Source organism: Astatotilapia calliptera, chromosome 22 (genome assembly GCF_964374335.1).
Source record: "Astatotilapia calliptera chromosome 22, fAstCal68.1, whole genome shotgun sequence".
NCBI lineage: Eukaryota > Metazoa > Chordata > Actinopteri > Cichliformes > Cichlidae > Astatotilapia > Astatotilapia calliptera.
The window spans coordinates 5,359,768-5,383,571 of record NC_137442.1 but is presented as its reverse complement, the minus strand read 5'-3'; the positions used below and the strand labels follow the sequence as shown (position 1 = coordinate 5,383,571).

The 23,804-nt window shown below is 41.3% G+C and overlaps 1 protein-coding gene and 1 long non-coding RNA gene across 3 annotated transcripts in view; both read right to left on the bottom strand.

Annotated features, from left to right (window-relative positions):
- The window catches only part of LOC145423501 (uncharacterized), a 152,313-nt gene that overhangs the window by 36,248 nt on the left and 92,261 nt on the right, over positions 1-23,804 (bottom strand). The gene's annotated exons all lie outside the window — the stretch shown is intronic.
- On the bottom strand, positions 3,875-7,777 carry LOC145423704 (major histocompatibility complex class I-related protein 1-like). Its single transcript, XM_080296459.1, has 6 exons — positions 7,705-7,777; positions 5,608-5,868; positions 5,149-5,427; positions 4,736-5,038; positions 4,463-4,564; positions 3,875-3,924 (listed from the first exon to the last, which is right to left on the bottom strand). Exons 1-6 carry the CDS (start codon positions 7,775-7,777, stop codon positions 3,875-3,877), a joined length of 1,068 nt encoding a protein of 355 aa, XP_080152585.1.

Below are 23,804 nucleotides of genomic sequence, written 5' to 3'. Positions count from 1 at the left end.
CTCTGGTTTAGCACAAATATTATAAGATAGCAGAAATACAATTATATAGCAGAAATGCTATATTTAGAAAGAAAAATATAATATAGTAGAAATAGTATGATTTAGCAGAAATACTACAATATAGCACAATAACAATGATTTAGAACAAATACTATGATTGAGCAGAATAGTTATAACTTAAGTGAAAATACTGGAAAACTAAAATGACAAGCTGAGAAAAAAACAGAACATGGTTAAGCTGTCTCAAAACTAATTATTGTTCAACTGTGGGGAAAAAAAGAAATACAAATAAATAAATACAGAAATGTAAAGAGAGAGACACATACACAGGGTCTATGCCAGTCAAACAATGAGATGCTGCCCTAAAGAGGGTCTTTCTCTCTCTCTCTCTCTGTCTCTCTCACACACACACACACAGGGAGAGAAGCAAGTTTCTAGGTCAGTCAAGCAGCCTGGGAGCTGATAAATTTGAATCCACCAATCAGAGAGGCTGTGTACTTTTCCCGCCAAAACAGGTGCACACACGCAGCACAGAGACAGGATTTTTGTAGTCTATTTCTCATAGTGAGGATTCCCCTCAAACAAATGACCATAATTTCCTAACCGTAGGGGCAAGAACGGTCATTTTTACACAGTTTTGTTCAGAAGAGATGGGGGAATCGTCAAGTGTTGACAATTTATCATTAAAATATGAATTTTTAGAGATATATGACATGGATGACGGGTTGGTTTAGAAGCCACGAAGGCCCCAATATGCAAATTTGAATGCCTCAGCCCACATATATGATTGGCTGGCTGGGAAGCCGTGGAGGCCCTGATATGTAAATTTGAATGTCTCAGGCCTCACAGAGGATTGGCTGCCTGGGGACCTGGCAGTAATATATGGAAATAGTATGATTAAGCATAAATACTACATTTAGTAGAAATACTATGTTTTAGCACAAATACTATAAAAAGCAGAAATACTATATTAAGCAATATAAATATCCTATAAAAATCCTATAAAAAGCAAAAATACTATACTATGATTTGGTAGAAAAACTATAATTATTCAGAAATACTATATTTGGCAGAAATACTATATTTAGCACAAATCTTATAAAATAGCAGAAATAGTATGATTTAGCACAATAGTAATATCTTATACAGAAAAATTGGAAAAGCAAAATGGACAGCTGAAAAAATGCTGAACATGCTGAGGGTCCCTCAAATATGCTTGTTAAATGAAAAAAATCGGCAAAAAAATATATAACAGAGACACACACACAAGATCCAATTCAGTCAACCAGTCTAAATATATTGAATTTGAATCTTACAATGAGATCATCCCATTAAAAGACTTTCTCTCTCTCTCTCTCTGTCACACACACACACACACACACACACACACACACAGAGGGAGAGAGAAGTAAGTTTCTAGCTCAGTCAAGCAGCCTGGGAGCTGCTGAATTTGAATCCACCAATCAGAGCCTGTGCACTTTTTCCCGCCAAAACAGGTGCACGCAGCACAGAGAGACACAGGATTTTTGCAGTCTATTTCTCATAATGACGACTCCCCTCAAACAAATGACCATAATTTCCTAACCGTAGGGGCTAGAACGGTCATTCTTACACCGTTTTGTTCAGAAGAGATGGGGGAATCTTAAAGTGTTGACAATTTATCATTAAAATATGAATTATTAAAGATATTTGACTTCTAATGCACCATAACTGAGTAGCGCAAAGCAAAAACTGCCTTGACTTGCCCTCAAACAACGCTTTCTAACTCTAAATCTATTTGGAGTATCAATATCATTCTTTCACCATAAGAGACAGCAGGCTTTGGTGAACAATCATGGAAATTTTCAGGTCTCTGTGGAAATCCATTAAAAAGATATGAGAGAAATAAGTGGTTCATTTCCAGAGTTTGAAATCTGAAGAAATCTGAGCGAAGGACGAATTTCCTACCCTCAAGCAAGTCTAACTCATTTCAGAACGGTAATAGGTGAGAAAATCATTCTTGAATTGTGAGCGTCAGGAGTGTCTGAAGATATACTGGGACAAGCCTTATGTCTTAACTTTGCTTCATTAAGGAGATATGACGATTCGAATATGCCTCTCATTACAGAAATCAAGCGGTGATTTTGAACAAACTCTCCATTGACTTTCTATGGAGAGTTTTGCGACTTTGTGTTGGTCTGAGGAGATTTGCCAAAATTCTATAAATTCCACAACAATGATAGTGACATTTTCGGAAAGCCAGCAAAAATACCTACGTTTTGATGTATAATTTGTGGAAGTTGAGTGAAAATTGAGCAAGTAGCAAGAAGTTGTTCGGACATGAAGAGAAGACTGCAAAACCTTCAGTGGCACACTGGAAGCCAAGTGCATAGCAACCATAACAACGCATGTATTTTGTGAAAAATCACAATTTTGCAACTGAAAACTTTACGAGGCATAAAAATAAAATGGTAAAAGATTTGAAAAAGCTGATTTATACCTGAATAGCCCAATAATTTGAGAACATTTTAAAGTTTGAATGGTTGTTCTACGTGAAAATATGAGGAAGTAGTTAAGTTTCAAAAACAAGAAAATTTTAGCAGAATTGCAGAAGTTTCCCATTCATTTCAATGGGACAAATTAAGCTTAATATTTTAAAAAGTATAATAGTGAAAAATACCAAAAGACATAGCACACATTAGCAGAAATAGCAGAATAGTTTAAAATTTGAACGGTGAAAATCGGCTGAAAATTGTGGAAGTAGTTAAGTGCCAAAAAGTGTACGGAAGTATCAAGAGGAACTCAATAGTGTGGATGCTTAAAGCATCCACACAATAAAGGTTTTTGTGAAAATGACTACGGAGTCCGGTGCCGTCTCTGGATGCCCGAGGAATAAAAAGAACCGGGGTGAAACTGATTTCGTAACAGTAGTTAGACCTGAGAGCTGCTGTGACAGAAGGCCAGAAACTGTAGAAAGAGACACTTATATCAGTGATGTATTTTGCATATTTTCTTTTATCCCTAATCTGAACAGTGTCAAGCTGTTTTTACTTGCAGCTTCAGACAGTTTGTTATCAGATCCTTGCTGATACTCCCATCTGATAGAGAGAATGTTATCATGTCATATAGCAGTTGTAATTTTATATGATTCCTCATATAAAACTTTACCTTCTGAGCTAAAACAAAAATATTTTCTATATAACAGTAATGTTCAAACATCAAGTTATTTAAATTGTTTGTTTGAACACATGAGACAGAACACAGTGAGGAAGTTATAGTGGAATCAAAACAACAGTTTTCCTTGTTTGAATCAAGACAGCCAGAGGTGGTCAAAGATCAAGGTCATGAGACCTCACAAATCAAATGCAGGAAATCCCGGGTTAGTCATTTTCACAGAAAAATAAAATAATAAACTCATAACATTTTATTTCCAAATGAGAGTTTGTTGCTGTCATCCTTCAGATGTTTTGGTGTCATTTGAAAAATACTGCATGCTTTGTACACTGCCAGCGTCTCAGTGAAATAACACACTTCAGGTCTAACAAACTGTCATTGTCAGATGCATAAAAATCAATAAAGTTGAAACATTTAGTTTAGCAAATGTTTTAGCAGACTTGTGATACCGCTGCATCGATACAGGGATTACATAGATCATACTGAAGCAGAAGTCATAATTGCATGAAACATGTACACACAGTAGCTAGATACAATTATATGACCATGCACTAATTTAGAGGAAGTGTAGCAGCCTGTTCTCAGTGATCTGCAAAATATGATCATCAACTGTGTTTTATTAACAGGTGTGTTTAATATATGTCTTTGAAATGTGGAAGTGTCTGCAGCAGCTGGAGGAAAGTCATTCAGACAGTAAAGTGAAGAACTCTTTGCAGGACAGTCAACTTTGTGGATTTAGTCTCTCAGACTGCTCAGAGCCATCGTCAGGAGCTGGAAGATAAAAAATACACAGTTTACAAATATTTTATCGTTTTGAAGGAGATCATTTGTAGTGATTGTTGGTTTCTGTTTGAATAAATGACCCTGCTTCCCAGGGAGATCAGTGGCATTCAAGTGAGCAGAATATGTATCATGAAACTGAATGAATCTATACTATGTTTTCACGTAAATCCTGATTATAATGTCTCTAATCACATTCCACATCTGAAAAATTCCAAATTAATAAAAGCAGATTTTACTTACGGGATGTAGAGCATATCACTGAAACAAACAAAAATAAACCATATCAGTTATTTTTTGTTTTGTATTTTTCTTGATTCCACAAATATCTTGTATGCGTTTCCTTTGTAATGTACTTTTTTTCTTCACACATCATCCTTCTCATGCCCTGTAATCATCTCACTGTGGCTCTGAGCCTTTTACAGTTACTTTAGAATTTAGGTGTTTGTGTCCAAACTGATATGGCAGTAAGATTTCGGAGATGAATTCAAAAACTAAACTTAATATTTCCCACATTCAGATTTCTCACCTTTCTTCTTTTTGTAAGCTACAAATGCCACAGCTGTGACAATGGTGACAGTTAGAACAACCACTGCAGCACTGATGAAGGTCACAGTGTCAGCTGGCTTCTCTGTTGAACAACACATGGCAGCATTTTTTAATATTAAACAGAAAACTGTGCCGACACCAAGGAAGTTGAGAAGTTTGACATCTCTGAGTGAAACAATAAATGACACAAAATCATTACTATTCAGTCATTACAGTTACTCAGACATTAGTTTGAGTAATCTTCTTGTCTTACCCCTGTTGGTCCTGATCACTGTTTTGTCCAGTTTGGTGATCATGTCCTCGTTCATACCAGAGAGATGAAACACACAGTCGTACCTCTGCCAGTCTTCAGGTGTGACTGATGAAACACTGAGATCAATACTCATCTGGAAGGTCCCATCATTGTTGGGGAGGCTCTCTCCAGGATCCACACCTTCATGAATCTCCTCTCCATCTTTCCTCCAGAACATCACGGCTCTGTCAGGATAGAAACCTGTAGCATGGCAGCTGACTGGAGAGGAGGAAGTTTTCTGGATGAGAGACACTGAGGGAAAAACTGCAGAGAGACTGGCAGTTGTTACATTCTTTATTTTATTTTACTCTACCTTTGAAGCACAAAACCCATATAAAGTTTCTATTACATTTCATTAGATTATGTAATTCTACCTGCTGTCTGCAGAAAGCTCCTCCCATATCGCAAATACTCCTTTAAAAACTCAGGGCACTGATGGCCTAAAAAGTTTTTATTTGATTCAAATCGACGTTCATGAGCATCAAATCTCATTTTGGTGATGACAGCCTGTGGTTTAGGAGCGATCCATGTCAGTGTCTGCGAGTCAAATGCAAGAAAGTCTACTCCGCCATAGCCATACTGATCATATCCATTAATCTCTCCAGTCTCATCATCCCATTCACAGCCACTCATCCTTTGCAAAATATGAACACCTGAAAAGAAAGACAGTAACAGTGACTGTGATAAACCCGTAAGATGTCAATACAGCTTATACCTGAAGCTATACCTTTACCACAAATAAACAATGCAAAAATAAAGGCTTTTTAAAATAAAAAATGAAAAATGATTTAAAACAAAATGTTTCAGCAGTAACAAGTAAAACAAATCTGTACCTTCAGTTTGGTTTAAACGTTGCCTCAAAGTCTCAATGGTAGCCTTAAAGAAGTGATGAATTTCATTAGATTGAAATCTATACCACTCCAGGTCCTGAGGATGATCCTCAAAGAATTTAATCCAGTCTTTCTTTGGTTTTGCTTCTCTTACACTGTTGGAGTCACCTATCTGAACTTCATCAACAAATGCAACAACCACAAACTCAGGAATGCTCTGAGCTCCAGGAGTTTCAGTGAAGAAATACTTCAAGGAGTGTTTTACTGTAAAATTGGGAGAAATCTGAATTACCATACATTCCTATTATATAGGTTTTTTTTTGTATCATTACCATATTTTTCAGACCATAAGGTGCACCAGATTATAAGGCGCTCTGTCAATGAATGGGTCTGTTTTTATAAATAAGGCGCACCAGATTATGAGGCGCATTAAGCAAAACAAAACAGTCAGATGAGTCAAACTTTACTCAACTCATTCTTCTTGCTTCCTCCACTTCCGTACCATTGATTCATTAATGTTGAATTCTCTCGCAGCTGCTCTATTCCGGTTTTGTTGCAGTATATTAATGACTAACCTCGTATTGTGGATTGATTATCTCAATTGTTCTCCTGACTGAAGTTCGGTCCGTTTACAGAATCCTGCCATGCGATTGCATTTGTCCCTAACCATCAGGAACCCTCAGGTTAACTTTTATCGAATGGAAAAAGGTTAGCGTTCATCCTCCAGCTTCAGTGTGCTAATGTTATGCTAACATAGCTGTGTCACTAGCAATCACGTAGTACATCATTATATACCAGCTAGTCCAACTTCAGTAACCCTACAAAAGTCACTGCTGTTTAGGTTTTTGTCTTCATATATGTTGGAAGTGATAGCAGAGCTGTACGTTTTAATTTTTTCAGAAATCTCTCAGTCAGAACATGGTATATGATGTTTAGGTGGAAACTAGTGAGCTAACTTCCTGCTAACTTTTAACTCTGTTAAATTTAACAAATTCTGTTATCATGGGTGCCTGGATGTTAAATCTAATCCTTACGCCTGGTAAAGCAGCAACGCTGATCATTTTATTACAGATGAAAGGATTTAGACAGTTTTTAACTCTCAGTGATGCCGCAGTGTTCTTTTGACTTTGGGACCTGAAGTGGACAGAGTTTTGGACCCAGATTACTCCACGAGGGTCCTGACTATTGTAGCCATAATGCTCCGACAATCCATCAAGCGGTGCGGCTTCGTAGCTTACCAAAGTCATACTAAAACATTTTTTGACAGATTTTTGAGCGCTGTGTACCGCATAAAATCAGCTCAAGGTCATTAAGTACAACCAACATTCATACATAAGATGCACCAGATTATAAGGCACATTGTCGATTTTTGAGAAAAATTAAAGAATTTTAAGTGCACCTTATAGTGCAGAAAATACGGTAGAAATAGTTTCAGATTCAGCATTATCTTCAAAAGTATTAGGGTGAAAAGACACTGAGAACCTACTCACTGATGAAATACTTTTAGTGTTGTGTAAAATTAAATTTTTGCTAATAACTCTTCTCTAACTCTTTATTCTTACTACTCCAAAAATTACATTGCAAGTACATACAGGAAAACCATACCACATTCTTAAAGCCACGTTTACAACAAAAGTACATTCACTGATAATATTAATTTCTCCTACTGAGACTGTGACATTTCAGGGGTGCCCACATCTTCCTTTCACCACCACTCACCTTAAGAATAAAACAGAATACTTTTTTGTTATTGCACTAACATACAGCTGGTGTTATAAAGAAACTAAGAATATATTATTATTATTATTAAGAAATAAAGAAGAGTGAGAATTCTTTGAACAAAACATCTGTAAAAGCATAGCCACAGTTGCTGGTCTAAAATCCCTCTTCTATATGCTTAAATATCTCCCTGTGCCATTTTGACAAGTTAGGTGGTGTTAGCTGTCAATGTCAGTTGTTGACACTCTCCACCAAACAAACAAATGAGTAAAATGGTGACAGCTCATAGTAAAACTAAAAGACCATGTCTCTTGCAATTCAATCTCGCATAAATTAAGAGAAATATTTTTTTTTAATGAAAAACTTGAAATATGAGCTTACCTGGAGATGCAACATGGCAGCAGAGGAGTAATATGAGCACACACTTCATCTTTTTTTCCATTTTCACGTTCATTAACACAAGAAAAACAACAGACCAAACAACTGGGAGTGGTAAGGTTCCCTATCCAAAGTCCGTATTCTGTTAGGGTGGGCCAAAGTTATCTGAGTCAGAAAAAAATTAAACGCTAAACAGACTATGTGCCTCCTACAGTCTCCTTGTTTTTCCCATGGCATGCACACAGGATGCCATCGGAAAGCATAGAACAAACAAAACAGAAACGAAACTCTGGTTTTAGATACTTTGGAGAGATTTATTTTTTATGAATGCTACTTCTGCTGCTTCAGTTGAGTTGCAAATGTTGCAAGTTTGGTGACAATTGGTTTGACACAGTCAGATGGTGGGACACCAGGTCCACTCGGCCCAAATATAATGATTTCAGTCTTCTTTTCATTAAAATGTAAAATATTCAGAGCCAGCCATGCTCTGATATCCTTAAGACGTTCTAAAATGCCTTAATGTCTAAAATTTAGAAAAAGTAAATGTAATCCCCTATTGCTGGATTCAGACAATCAAGCTATAAGTATTCATGCACAGAAATAATTTAATTTCTATGTTTTATTTTTAATTATTGGATCAAACAGTGGGTGATACTCTCAAGTTGGACTGTAATTGCCCTGTTTAAACTGAGCTACTTCAGATGACATTCGTAATTACAGAAGGATGAGCAGTCAAATATGGACTTATGTGGAAGTGGTTGCTATTAGTCTAAAATGGAAGCAGTCAGTGTACACCAGTGTAAAACCTTTTAATGCCAATGTGAATTTAAAGGATGCAAACTGTATGCGTAAAATTTTTTGTCTTTAAATTTGTAATTTAAAAGTCACATTGATATTGTGATTTTTACAAAGTGTGCAGTTTTACCTAAATTATTATTCTTCCCTAAATGAACTGATTGTGAGTTTTACTCTACCTGAGCAGTCAAAGCGCTTTATACAACATGCCTCATTCACCCCTTCTCACCCATTCATACAAGTACTTTTTTTCTTTGTCTGTGATTTCTGTGTAACATTCATACACATTTACACTCCTCTAATGTTTTTTTTTCACAACTCCACTGAGGTGCTATTGAAGGCTCCTAGGGTTTTGATTACCTTTTACAGCTTCCAGCCATTCCAGGATCCATGTGTGAGCCATAGGTCAGTCTAGTCTACAGTCTCAATAGACTCCTCTACCCTAGCTGGAGCTGGTGTTTTACTCCTCTGGTGTTACTGCTAATCCCTTTCTTGGCCCCACTCAGACTTTGCGTCTATAATGTTAAACAGGAGCTTCCAGGAACAAAAGTGGCTCAGAGTGGTTGTAAGTATTTATTTGAAGTATTAATGGAACATGTGCTCCATAGTGTTGCGACTTCCTGTCGCTCCTGATTTTTTTGATTCTGACCTGGTAGAAAACACATGACTCGAGACAGAATACTTCACTTCCCATGTTCCTCTTTATTTACCCATATGGGGAGATGTGCACAGCGCGAAGCCTCCTGCAGATCTGAAGGGCGCTCCTTCAGTCTGGTACAATTATAACCTTTGTCACACAATACATTTACACACTTTGACCTGACCCCCCACATGTGACTATGATCATTGAATCCATACGCTCTATCCCATGACCATGTATGTATGTAACTGTCTTGTCTCTTACCCACATACAGTGGCTTGCAAAAGTATTCGGCCCCCTTGAACTTTCCCACATTTTGTCACATTACAGCCACAAACATGAATCAATTTTATTGGAATTCCACGTGAAAGACCAATACAAAGTGGTGTACACGTGAGGAGTGGAACGGAAATCATACATGATTCCAAACATTTTTTACAAATAAATAACTGAAAAGTTGGGTGTGCGTAATTATTCAGCCCCATTTGGTCTGAGTGCAGTCAGTTGCCCATAGACATTACCTGATGAGTGCTAATGACTAAATAGAGTGCACCTGTGTGTAATCTAATGTCAGTACAGCTGCTCTGTGACGGCCTTAGAGGTTGTCTAAGAGAATACTGGGAGCAACAACACCATGAAGTCCAAAGAACACACCAGACAGGTCAGGGATAAAGTTATTGAGAAATTTAAAGCAGGCTTAGGCTACAAAAAGATTTCCCAAGCCTTGAACATCCCACGGAGCACTGTTCAAGCGATCATTCAGAAATGGAAGGAGTATGGCACAACTGTAAACCTACCAAGACAAGGCCGTCCACCTAAACTCACAGGCCGAACAAGGAGAGCGCTGATCAGAAATGCAGCCAAGAGGCCCATGGTGACTCTGGACGAGCTGCAGAGATCTACAGCTCAGGTGGGGGAATCTGTCCATAGGACAACTATTAGTCGTGCACTGCACAAAGTTGGCCTTTATGGAAGAGTTAAATTTACCCTTCATTCTAATTTGTGTTGTACAGTTATTTCATTTTTAACCTTAATTTATATTTTATTCCTTCCTAGTTAAATTTACCCTTTTTAATTTTTCATATTTATTTCCTATCTTATTCATAGCCTTTTCCTTTTTTGTTTTCTTTAGGTCACGAGCAGTTGTCCAAGCATTTCACTACATATCGTACTGTGTATGACTGTGTACGTGACAAATAAAATTTGAATTTGAGTGGCAAGAAGAAAGCCATTGTTAAAAGAAAACCATAAGAAGTCCCGTTTGCAGTTTGCCACAAGCCATGTGGGGGACACAGCAAACATGTGGAAGAAGGTGCTCTGGTCAGATGAGACCAAAATGGAACTTTTTGGTCAAAATGCAAAACGCTATGTGTGGCAGAAAACTAACACTGCACATCACTCTGAACACACCATCCCCACTGTCAAATATGGTGGTGGCAGCATCATGCTCTGGGGGTGTTTCTCTTCAGCAGGGACAGGGAAGCTGGTCAGAGTTGATGGGAAGATGGATGGAGCCAAATACAGGGCAATCTTGGAAGAAAACCTCTTGGAGTCTGCAAAAGACTTGAGACTGGGGCAGAGGTTCACCTTCCACCAGGACAACGACCCTAAACATAAAGCCAGGGCAACAATGGAATGGTTTAAAACAAAACATATCCATGTGTTAGAATGGCCCAGTCCAGTCCAGGACTGCACCTCCTCTGAGACCCTAACAATTTCCAGTCTCCCCCTTTGCTTCCTTTTCCTTCCCTCAGAGCAAGTAAATTAAAAATTTAAAGTAAAATCATTATCTGTGGTCCTCACTTTGGTTCTGTCCTTTGAGTACATTGTTACCACCAGTTCTGGTGGTTTATGCCAGTGTGCTGCCTGCTCGACTACATGAGCTTTAAAGTTAGAAATGGAAATAATATTGAAATCAAGAAAGAGGTCAATTTTGACTAAAGGTCTTTTATCTGGTATTCCAACTGATGCAAACATAAACTTAATGTGTCAAGTCTCAGATGCCTATTTTCAAAGCTGAACTATCACCTGCTCAAAATTCTGACATTATGCCAACAATAACCACAGGTCTTCGTCTGAGGATATGAGGAACAAATGGCTTATTGCAACAAACATCTGAACTCTTAACTCCTGCAGCAAATAATAGGAGTTTTGGGAAGTTTCACAAATTGTTTAGAACCAAATTGAATTAAATAAAATTGCACTGATTCTTTTACACATGAAATTTGTGTAGGTTCATAGTTTACTCATAGTTTATCTCAGACAAGTTAGATTGATTGTCCTTATGATAACCTGGTTAATTTTGCAGATGTGACATAACTTCAGAAAGAGATACGTCACGGTCATGGTCATGTGTCATGGTTTGTGCTGTGGCAGGCAGGACGTAGGACCCAAATGCAGAACTCAGGACACGGAGGGATGAACTAAAAGAGGCAGCTTTTATTGTGCTGTGAAAACTCAAATGCAAAATACAGAAAACAGAACATAACAACTGGAAACTAAACTAGAAAGCAGAGAACTAAGAACAAAGAAAGTAGACACTCTGAGTTTAACGAGTACAGAGAGTAACCAGGAGCACAGCGGAAACACAGCAAAGAGAGGACGATGCAACAACAGACAGAGGAAAACACAGGGTTTAAATCCAGCAAGAAGTAACAAGGGAATGGGAAACAGGAGGGAAAAACAGCTGGGACTAATCCTACATTAAGAGACCGAAAGTAAACAAAATAGTAAACATTAACAAAGGATGCAGGACTGTCAAAATAAAACAGGAAACAGGAGACAGGCACAGAGACGCAGACTTGACAAGGAGACATGGCTTACAGGGGAGACAGAGGGAACATGAAGTGCAGAGACAAGAGTAACAAACTGCGACATGGGGGCACGACTGACAAAAGAGATTCTAGACAAGAAACTAGAAAAGGGACGTGTAGCAACCAAAGAACTAGAAAACACCAAAACATATAACCAGAAACTTAACTAAAACAAAGAATGTTAATAATAAAAAACATCAACACTGAATCACCAGACTCAGGACCACAACGCTATAACTGAACAAAAATTAATATTAGAGAAAAGATAATAAATTTTACTTTTTTCGGGGAGAGAGGGTTGGATGTTAGAAGACGTATCAGATGAGTTAATTTTTGCAATGTCTTTAAAAAATGGTATTATTAATACAGATATAATTACTGACCACAGAAACAACAAGGTAAGTGAAGTTTAACCACACACACAAAGATGCACATTAATTTAGCACTTTATTAAAACTGGTGATATAACTGCTTAAGCGATATTTCAAAAGTTCTTTGCGTTTCAGTTTTATTTCTTTTCTGTCATGGAATAACATAAATAAGTTACAGATGATTTGTAAATGACTGGAAATAATAAGAGAATAAATAAGATACTACAGTGTATATATATATATATATATATATACACACACACATTGAACAATAAATGTACTTATTGAATAACAAACCTCTCCGTGAATCGCTACCTTATCGTGGTGGAGGGGTTTGTGTGTCCCAGGGATCCCAGTGGCTATGTTGTCTGGGGGCTTTTGCCCCCTGGTAGGGTCTCCCATGGCAAATTGGTCCTGAATGAGGGACAAGACAAAGAGCGATTCAGAAGAACCTTATGAGGAAAACATTGAGGGAACAGTTTACCCTGCCTGGGATAGGGTTACCGGGGCCCCGCCCTGGAGTCAGGCCCGGGGAGGGTGCCCGAGGGCGAGCGTCTGGTGGCCGGGCCTTAGTCCATGGGGCCTAGCCGGGCACAGCCCAAAAAGGGGACATGGGCCCATCCTCCCGCAGGCCCACCACTGCAGGAGGCGCTGTAGGGGTCGGGTGCATTGTGTACCGGGCGGCAGCCAGGAGCGGCATCTCAGGGGGGGAAAGCGGTGCTCTACCTGCACTGTGTATAGTGCTGGCGGAGCGCTGCTGACTAGGGCTGGGCCATATTATAACGTTCACGGTAATACCGGTATAATGTTAGGCAACGATAGGAAAATGAAATATCGCGATAGAATGAGTAAAACGCGCATGCGCAGTGCCTTTGTTTTCATACGCACATGGCCGATTGTTGAGTGAAACAGATGAACCAGAATTGGTTTGTAAAAATGGTGCAACTTCAGTGATGTGGAACTGGTTTGGTGTTTGTCCGTCAGATACACGACAAAGCACATTTTTTTGTAGAACATGCAAGCGGCCGTCGTTATTGTCGTATTTGTCAGACTAAGATGCTCTTAAGTCTGGGAGTAATCTGGGTCCTAAACTCCGTATGCTTCAGGTCAAACGAACACTGCAGCATCACTGGGAGTTAAAAACTGTCTAAATTCTTTCATCTTTAATAAAACGATCAGCATTGCTGCTTAACCAGGTGAAACTATGAAGTTTAACTTCCAGGCATCCATGAAAACAAAATTTATTACATTTAACGGAGTTAGAAGTTAGCAGGAAGCTAGCGGAAGTTAGCTCGCTAGTTTCGCTAGTTACCTAAGCATGATATAGCATGTTCTGACTGAGAGATTTCTGGAAAAATTCAAACGTACAGCCTTGCTATCACGTCCAACATAAATGAAGACAGGAAACTAAACAGCAGTGACGTCTGTAGGGTTACTGAAGTTGGGCTAGCTGGTATATAATGATGTGCTACCTGATCGCTAGCGACACAGCTATGTTAGCATAACATAAACAGTGAAGCTGGAGGACGAACACTAACACTTTTCCACTTATAAAAGTTAATGTTAAAGTTCCTGATAGTTGGAGACAAATGCAATCGCATGGCAGGATGCTGTAAACGGACCAAACTTCAGTCAGGAGAACAACTGAGATAATCCATCCACAATACGAGGTTAGTCATTAATATACTGCAACAACATGGGAATAGAGCAGCTGCCAGAGAATTCAACATTAATGAATCAATGGTACAGAAGTGGAGGAAGCAAGAAGAATGAGTTTAATAAAGTTTGATTTATCTGACTGCTTTGTTTCGCTTAATGTGCCTTATAATCCCGTGCACCTTATGGTCCGAAAAATGCGTACTGCACACTGCAGTTTAATGTTGCAAAGCACCTCTTTTTAACTTCAGTGGATATTATACATGGTTATGCTCAGGATACGTCAGCCCATTTCTACTGGAAATGCCTTTTGGTTAAACTTTCAGCAAGGAATTTGCATTTGCACTGTTACATTTTTATAAAGCTTTAATGTACATAAAAACCAGCTTCTTGTTTAAGTGAAAATAAATGGAAGGTTGTCTTTTTGCGCTAGTAATGTTGTGGAGTTGTATTTTGTCTCGCATCAATTATATCGTCAGTTATATCGTTATCGCAAATTTTCAAATATATATCGTGATAAATATTTTTGGCCATATCGCCCTGCTCTACTGCTGACTTCGACTGAGAAAATTGTCGGGCGGTGGAAGGAATACTTCGAGGACCTCCTTAATCCAACTGACACGTCTTCCAAGGAGGAAGAAGAGTCTGGGGATGAGGGGGATGACCCGCCAATTTCTGAGGGCGAGGTCACTGGGGCAGTTAAACAACTCCTTGGTGGCAGAGCCCCTGGTGTGGATGAGGTCCGCCCCGAGTTCCTGAAGGCTCTGGACATTGTAGGGCTGTCCTGGCTGACATGCCTCTACAATGTTGCGTGGAGATCAGGGGCAGTACCCCTAGACTGGCAGACCGGGGTGGTGGTCCCCATCTTTAAGAAGGGGGACCGGAGGGTGTGTTCCAACTACAGGGGGATCACACTCCTCAGCCTCCCTGGGAAAGTCTATGCCAGGGTGCTGGAAAGGAGAGTTTGTCCACTAGTCGAACCTCAGATACAGAAGGAACAATGCGGTTTTCGTCCTGGTCGCGGAACACTGGACCAGCTCTTTATCCTCTCAAGGATACTTGAGGGCGCATGGGAGTTTGCCCAACCAGTCTACATGTGTTTTGTGGACTTGGAGAAGGCATTCAACCGTGTCCCTTGGGGTGTCCTGTGGGAGGTGCTGCGGGAGTATGGGGTGTCTGGCCCATTGCTATGGGCCATTCGATCCCTATACAACCGTTGCAAGAGCTTGGATCGCATTGCCGGCAATAAGTCAGACTCGTTACCGGTGGGTGATGGGCTCTGCCAGGGCTGCCCTTTGTCACCGATTCTGTTCATAATTTTTATGGACAGGATTTCTAGGCACAGCCAAGTGGCGGAGGGCTTTCACCTCGGTGGCCTCAGAATCTCATCTCTGCTTTTCGCGGATGATGTGGTTCTGTTGGCTTCATCGGGTGAGGGCCTCCAGCTCGCACTGGAACGGTTCGCAGCCGAGTGTGAAGCAGTGGGAATGAGGATCAGCGCCTCCAAATCTGAGGCCATGGTTCTCAGCCGGAAAAGGGTGGAGTGCCCACTCCGGGTCGGGGATGAGTTCCTGCCCCAAGTGGAGGAGTTCAAGTATCTTGGGGTCTTGTTCGCGAGTGATGGGAAAAGGGAGCCGGAGATCGACAGACGGATTGGTGCTGTGGCCGCAGTGATGTGGACGCTGCACTGGTCCGTCATGGTGAAGAGGGAGCTGAGTGTAAAAGCGAAGCTCTCAATTTACCGGTCGATCTACGTCCCTACCCTCACCTATGGCCACGAACTGTGGGTAGTGATTGAAAGAACGAGATCGCGGATAGAGGCGGAAATGAGCTTCCTCCGAAGGGTGGCTGGCCTCTCCCTTAGAGATAGGATGAGAAGTTCAGCCATCCGGGAGTAGAGCTGCTGCTCCTCCACATCGAAAGGAGCCAGCTGAGGTGTTTTGGACATCTGACAAGGATGCCTCCTGGTCACCTCCTGGGTGAGGTGTTCCGGGCATGTCCCACCGGGAGGAGGCCCAGGGGCAGACCCGGACACGCTGGAGAGATTATATCTCTCGGCTGGCCTGGGAACGCCTTGGTGTTCCCCCGGATAAGCTGGAGGAGGTAGCTGGGGAGAGGGAGGTCTGAGCTTCTCTGCTTAGGCTGCTGCCCCCGCGACTCGGCCCCGGATAAAGCGGAAGAAGGTGGATGGATGGATGGATGGATGGATGAATAACAAATACTTTTGTCTTATTAAGGAGCAATAATAGATAATCAAAGAAGAAAAAACGCAAGTCTTTCAAATCAGTGTCTTCCATTTTAGAAATTGCAATATTTAAAGTTTTAACTACATTCAATATCTGTCAAAAACAAACAAACAAACAAAATAAATAAAAATAGCTAAAACCGTTGATTGTATTTACATGCCTGTACTGTTCTCTCTATGTGTTAAACTCCCTGAGTGTGAACATAGATAAACAGCCAGCCAAACTCCTTTTCAAGAGCCAGGAAGGTGAGCGTACTTGCTCCTTTAATGACTCCAAACATAGCAATCATCTTGCACTGACATCATTAAACTCGAGTGAAACTAGAAAAACACATGAAACAAAACTCTTAATGGATTGTCATACAATCAGCAGGTAAATATATTCAGGCACTTACACAGGAGACTATGAAATAAGTATACTGTAGATATGCAAACTGATATTACTACAAAGAAAAACAAGCAGGTAGTGGGTGAGCGTACACTTGTATCATTAGCTCAGAAGCTACACCCTATAACTGCACTTCAAAGAAGGTACAAAATAATGTCTCAAAACACCCTATTATTAATTGCTTAATATACAAAGAACTGACAGAACTTACGACTATTGCTTTTTTTTTTTTTTTTTCTTTTTTTTGCCTGTCCCATTTGGTTCTTTAGCCATCAGAATTGTTGTCTGTAGACCAACAAGGATACCCAATGGATTTATTTTGCCAAATGGATCATTGTGGCATTGCCGTATTGGTCCATTTGATCGACCTTTGTTTTTATTATTTATTTGGTTTTACCAAAACCAAAGCAACATACTAAACACAACACCATCGCATTAATCTAGCTAAGTGTAAACAGCAGTAAATACTAAATATTCAATGTTGTTGTGCAGCACGCAGGACAGACAGCGCACAATGTGCTTTGAAGTAGCAGCCAAGAAAGGTGTAATTTAAGTCTACGAACAGTGAACACCCGTGTGCACACCTGTGTGGATCAGCGCGCTTGTATTCAAATGGTTTCCACATGTAATGGTCTGCAAGAGGATGTAGAGAGCCATAGCCCCGTCCCCCAGGGCATGAAGCAGGCATGGAGGAGATCCAGGCCCCAGACATCCAGAGGCCCCAGAGTGCGAGAGCCCAAGGAGGACCACCGGAGGGGCATCCGTGCTACCCTCATGGGAAGGGCTGATGATCCCCAGACGAGGCGTCACCCAGTAGCCACGGAGCAGAAGCTAGAGGGGGCTGCACCGGCGTGCCCGCCGGCTCTTCCGACAGCCAGCTGTGCCAGAGTGAACCGAGCCGCAGGCCCGGAGGCCGGAGACCCGAGGGCCCCCCGCACCCCGGAGGAGGCCTGACCGAGCAACAGGCGCCAGGCCCCACCAGGTAGCCACCGGGAGTGAGCTGGTACATACCTGAGCGCCCAGCCCCGGACACCAAGAACCACCAATGCACCGACCCCTGAGGGCATCAGTCACCGGCAGGGAGTGTGGTGAGGGGAGATAGGCCTTGGAGGGCCTGGGAGTTCCCAGAGAGGTGGAGTCTAAGACCTGACCTGACATATAGACACAGATAAACAGGCACACACAGACACAAACATGCATTCCCACCCTCATGCACACATATACAAACACTCAGCACTCACCCAACGTAAGGATTGACATAAATGGACATGTACACACAATCACACTCCCCAAACATACTCTATACCCCGGGTCCAGGTACCCTTGCCCCCAGAGGGGGAAACAGAACCCAGACCCAAGAGATGTTACCCTTCCCCCCGGGGTGGAGGCAAGCAGACCGTCCCAGGCTCCGCAGCAGCAGTGAGGCCAATCGGACAGCCAACATCTCCTCCCAGCCCCCCTGCCCGATGGCTAGCAGAGAACGGGGCTGTGTGAAGACCCCATACCTCCCTCCTCCCGCTCATGTGTAGTGTTGCTGCGTGTTGTTCTAAAGTGCATTTAAAACAAGGGAGAGCATGGTGCTGCTGCCAGAGAGCAGCAGGTGTTAGCACGGCCTCTCCCGAGAACCCTCAATGTCTACATGGATTTAAAATTGAGAGGTGGGCACCAGCGCCAGAGGTAGGTTTGAGTACACAGATCGTCCACTGGACGCCGTTAACGTGCCCACCCTCAAGGCCCTATATATATGTGTGTGTTATGAGAGTGTAAGTAATGTGGATGTCTAAGTTGTGAGATAAAATTGAGGCACAGGTGGCCAGAAGGGGACAGAGGGGGGGAATGTCTCCCCTGCACCCTGGTGACACACCCGCACCCCAAGGCCCTACCTGTGTGGGTGAGTGTGGTGGAGCGGGAAGAGGGAGGTAGCCGGGGATGGGGAGGAAAAGGAGGGAGGGGAGGATGTCCCTCCCTAGGGCCAGCTCCCCCGCTGACCCCAGTAGGCACCCCCATCCTCTGGTACCCACCAAGGCAAGGGAGCCCAGGTCCATCCAGACCGGGGCCTACGGTAGCACTGCCAAGCCCCACAGGACCCGGGCCAGCCCACCCTACCCCACCGCAGAGGAAACTGTACCCACCCCAACATTCAATCATCTCCCAGACTACACAAGACAACAGACACCAAGGTTAAGTTTAATCTCCACCTCTCCTATGTCTCTCCCCCACCTGCAGAGTGGACTCCTGCAAGGATGGAACAACCTCCCCGCCAGTTGAAGAGCCCCCCAGTTAGGCCGATGCACAAGAGGCCCCCTGCGCCAGGGCTGAGCCCCCGTGCACCCACCCGCTCACAACCTCGCTGACACACCGACGAGGACCGAAGCCCCCAAGGCCCAGCCAGAGCCCCAGCACGGAGGCGAAGCACCCCCGAACCCCAAACCCCCACGCCTGCCCCGGATCCACTCAGGGGCAGCCAGGCCACCAGGCCAGTAACCTACGTCCACCAGTACAGACCATCCTCCAGCCCCGCTGCACGCAGCCACGAGGAGAACAACCTCTAAGAGCGACCAGAGCCACTAACCAGGTTATGAACACAACCCCCGGGTTAAGCCCTCCAGGGATAACATCTCTAGGGGTCCTCCAGGCGCCCTAAGCCCGTCCCAACTCCACATCAACCACAGTAGCTAAGGTGGGACCAAACCACGACCCCCTACCCCCGCTAGGTGATGGAGCCGATCAAAGGAGCCCAGAGGGATTGATCTAATGTGGTGGCAGAGGCTATATCGAGACTAATGTGATCTATTAGAAGGTTTCTATATTGGCTAGAATTAAGATTATTCTTATTTTTCCAGTTCATGAGGACCGTTTTCTTGGCGATGCATAGGGCAGTAAAAACCATGTGGACTGTATTAGTTTCTGTAGTGACCTCATCCAATTTTCCCAACAAGCATACTAAAGGGGAGGTTGGAATTTTACATTTCAGACACTTTGATAAGTCTTCACATATATCGTGCCAAAACTTCTGCACTGGTGGACAGAACCAAAGAGCGTGGATGTAATTGTCTGGTGTATTGCCTTGACAGTGTGAGCAGTTGTTGGAAGATGTAAAGCCCATCTTGAACATCCGATGACCTGTATAGTGCACTCTATGTAGTATTTTGTATTGTATTAATTGCAGACTGGGATTTTTAATCAATTTAAAGGTTTTTAAGCATACCTGAGACCAGAAGTTTTGGTCTAAGCTGACTGATAAATCTGCTTCCCACTTTGCAATAGGAAGGGATATTGATTCATCTAATTTAGAAAGTGTTCTGTATATTTTAGATAATAATTTGGGGGATTTAAGAGTAAGAAAATGTACCGCACTTGGTGGTGTTTGTAATTCAACTTGACTGAGGTTAAATTTCTTTTTTACTATGGATTTAATTTGTTGATATTCTAAAAATCTTTTCTTGTTGATCCCATATTGTGCAACTAGTCTGTCAAATGGAATAAATTCTGTTCCCTCTAATATATGTTCTAAGTATTTAATTCCTTTACAACTTGAGAGCCACACCAGACAGTGCAACACTCTCACTCGCCTTCCACGGTCATTGACAAACTCCATTCTGGGAAATTAATCATATTATTGTTTTGTAATATGTCAGGGTTATTCCAGATAGGTGTACGTTTGCATGGGATTAATGAAGACTCCGTTATTTTTAGAAACTCCCACCATGCTGTCAGAGAAAAGCTGATGTTGATACTTTTAAAGCATTCATGTCTTTTGATGTTTGAGCTAATAAATGGTAGGTCTGAAATCTCTAGATCATTGCATAGTGCCTGTTCAACATCTAGCCAGGGCTCATCTAAGAAGGTATGTTTTGTCTTAAACTGCTCAGTAGGGATGGGTATCGTTTAGGTTTTATCCGATACTGGTGCCAAACCGGTACTTTTGAAACCGTGCCGGTGCTTAAACGGTGCTCGAACCGGTGCTTAAAGAATGGAAAACACAAACTTTGTCCTAAAACCTCTCATGTTGAAGCAAAGTGTTGTCAAAAATAAGCTCCTAAGAATAACTTATAATATTTAAATTCCCACTAAGATGGATCAATTACAAAATACAGTGTTTCTTTATGTGTTTCTGTGTGCCATTAATAGGTGGGTGGGTATGTGTGAGTGCATGGCTGGTCCTGAGTTTCGGCTTGCTGAGCCTTAACCCCTATGGGCGGGCAATGGTCATAGAGGGTGAGGGAGGGGTCCACACTCCCTACTGCTCACCCCTGGGAACTCAAATCTTGAATTCCAGCCACACAGATATCATTCTTCTACTGTGTTCTTTTTTTCATCTAATATATACACTACACACACACCTCTCTCTTAAAATATAGTTTTCTTAATATCTACATATTTGTTGTTCTTCTTTCCTTTCTTCCCCATTTTTACAGTTGAATGTTTACTTCCATCTATTTGCACCTTATCTCTTTCCAACCTTCCTTCTCTCCAGTTATTCCATCTGTGTCTCTCCTCCAGAAGACTTCCTCCTCTCCAGTCAGCTGCCACGCTACAGGTTTCTATCCTGAGAGAGCCATGATGTTCTTTAGGAAAGATGAAGAGGAGATTCATGAGGGTGTGGATCCTGGAGACATCCTCACCAACAATGATGAGACCTTCCAGACAACTGTTGATCTGAATGTTTCATCAGTAACATGTCACAGTCCGACAGATCTGCCTGAGAAGTTCTGCTTTGTTCTCTCTCTCTCTCTCTCTCTCTCCCTCTGTCGCCTCTACTAAAGGGAAGAAGCGAGACTGCTCTTCGCTGGATCGTTGCTTGACCTGTGTCAGTGAATTCCCATCTTGGATACTACAGTCTAGTTCCTGCATTTCAGGTTCTTGTGCTAATGCTTTTGTTTCCCTGTGTACAGACCCCTGGACCTGCCCTTGTTCCCTACGGAGTTTCTGGTGTGAGAGAGGAGTAAATGACTGGTGAGACGCCAAGAGAGACTGAAGAGGAGTGAGTGTTATCCTGCTTTTCCCCGTGGATTCCCTGGAGCCCTGATCCACGCACGCTTTTATATAGCACTGAGTCACTGTCACACATTTCACCTGGTGTTTGTAAATAAAAACCCTCTGTTCTTCCTTTGAGCAAGGAGTCCTGCGTTTGAGTCCCCCCAGTGACCGTAACATAACACCTGACAACTGGAGAAGATACGACTGTGTGTTTGAGCTCTCTGGTGTTAAGAACATCATCACCAACCTGGATAAAACAGTAATCAGATTCAACAGGAGAGAGAGAACTGGTAATGATTAACTTAGGAGAAACACATTTGATTTATTTTGTCTGCTGAGACTGTGGGTTAATATTTGAATGTTTTGTCTTGTTTTTTGTTTGGACTCTGATCTTAATTAGTCATTACCATAATAAAAACTAATAGAGATCATAACAGAGTAGAAAACTTATTATAACTGAATTTTAATTTAATTTTCAGTGCTTATATCTAATAAGTTTTCTTGGTTCAACATATATGAGCTGTTACTAGTGTTAAGATTAATAAACAACTTTTTAAATGTAATTATTGGACTATGTAATTGGAACTTTTAAATTTCAAAATTGATCAAAGAATTTCTAATCCATAAAAACTTTGGGTATTTATTTTTGGGCTGACATTTGGGAAGCTGTTACTGAATTTAAGTGGCACTCCTGTGAAAACCTTTAATTTAACAATATGCATCTCCTCTGCTTAACAGATAAAAATGTTCTCTTATCTAAATATTCTATAGTATTGCATGTATAGTTGCGTCAGTTGAGCCTCACATAGAGATTATAGTGCAATAACCTCCACTCACCATTATGTGAGAGTAGCTAGATGAATGCTACAGGGTGGACTTCTTCTATTCTTACCTGCTTAATCTGCACATTTTATCTGTGTTTTTCACTGAGCAGAGAATCCCTCTGACATGACAGCTTCAGTCATTGCTGCAGTGTTTGTTGTGCTTATTGTCATCGTCATTGCTGCTGTTGGATTTGCTGTTTACAATAAGAAGAAAGGTAAGAGATTCAAAGGAGCTGTGTGAGCAGCTACAGTGCATGGCTCAGTTACATTATTTCTGCAGCATAGTATATGTTAGACTTTTTTTCTTCATATTTAATAGAAAGTTTGATTTTAAATTATTTAAAACTGCAACATCTTGATATGAAACAATGATTTTATTAAAATTATACTTTTTCTTTTGTGGCCCTTACAGCTCCTGAGAACAGCATTGAACTTTCTGTGAGATCATCTGGATGTGGCGTTTTCAGTGGGAGAAACGTTTTGTCATTCATCCAAATGACTTCTTAGTCTCAGCTGAAGGTAGGTTTCCCCAACCTTATAAACATTACATTTGCATAATGACTGAAACTAGCACCACTGAAGGAACAATGGGCTGTAAGTTCAGTTTCATGATAATTAATATGCAAACTGTTATGACCATTGATCAGTTATGGACTCTTGATTCAAAAGACCATTTAGATAAACGGAGCACCCTGTATTTAGTGTTCACATGGCAGAAATGTTCCAATTTTAATTTAAACTCGTTTTGTTCTTTAATATTTTGTTTTGTAGAAAATCTTTTTTCCTGTTGTTATTATTTTAAAAGGATTGTTCAATCATTTAAGGCACTTGCACTAGGTTCATTGTTATGATTAATTTATGCGCAGGGGCCCTAGAAGACAGTAGAACAGTCAGTCTTTCTTTTTGTTTAATGTTTTCTTCACAAGGTACTTATAAATGTGATGGTTTGCTAGCATTCGTTTTGTTTTGGCCAACAAAGAATAAAATCCAGTCAGCGTCTGATCCAACCTCTCCCCTCCTTATTTCATGATTTGTTTTGGTTCAGGCGTCAGCTCTCCTGGCTGCCAAGCATTAGAACTAGAAGGTAGGATGGCTCTTTTAAACAGAAATCTGGGTTTCAAAAGAGAAAAGAGACAATTTAAAAATTAAACTCACAGTGAAGTCCACATGAAAGAGTATTAGTTATTGTACTTCATTTCTAACTAAGTAAACACAGAAACGTTTGACATCTACTGGCCAATTTGTCTTTGCCACATCTTGATAATACTATTCTGTGAAACACAGATGCAGACGAGGCCTGTACAATTTCAAAGCTACTTATTGTAACAGATTTGCAATAATTGTGACAACAGATGTTTTGGAGAAATCCTCATGCAAACAAGGAAAAAAAA

Bases quoted from the DNA above. Each gene is read 5' to 3' on its own strand.
- LOC145423704 (XM_080296459.1), bottom strand. From the start codon at position 7,777: ATGAACGTGAAAATGGAAAAAAAGATGAAGTGTGTGCTCATATTACTC. The intron at 5,428-5,607 runs GTACAGATTTGT...CTTTCTTTTCAG, and splicing joins ACGTTTAAACCAAACTGAAG to GTGTTCATATTTTGCAAAGG. The intron at 5,039-5,148 runs GTAGAATTACAT...GTCTCTCTGCAG, and splicing joins GAGCTTTCTGCAGACAGCAG to TTTTTCCCTCAGTGTCTCTC.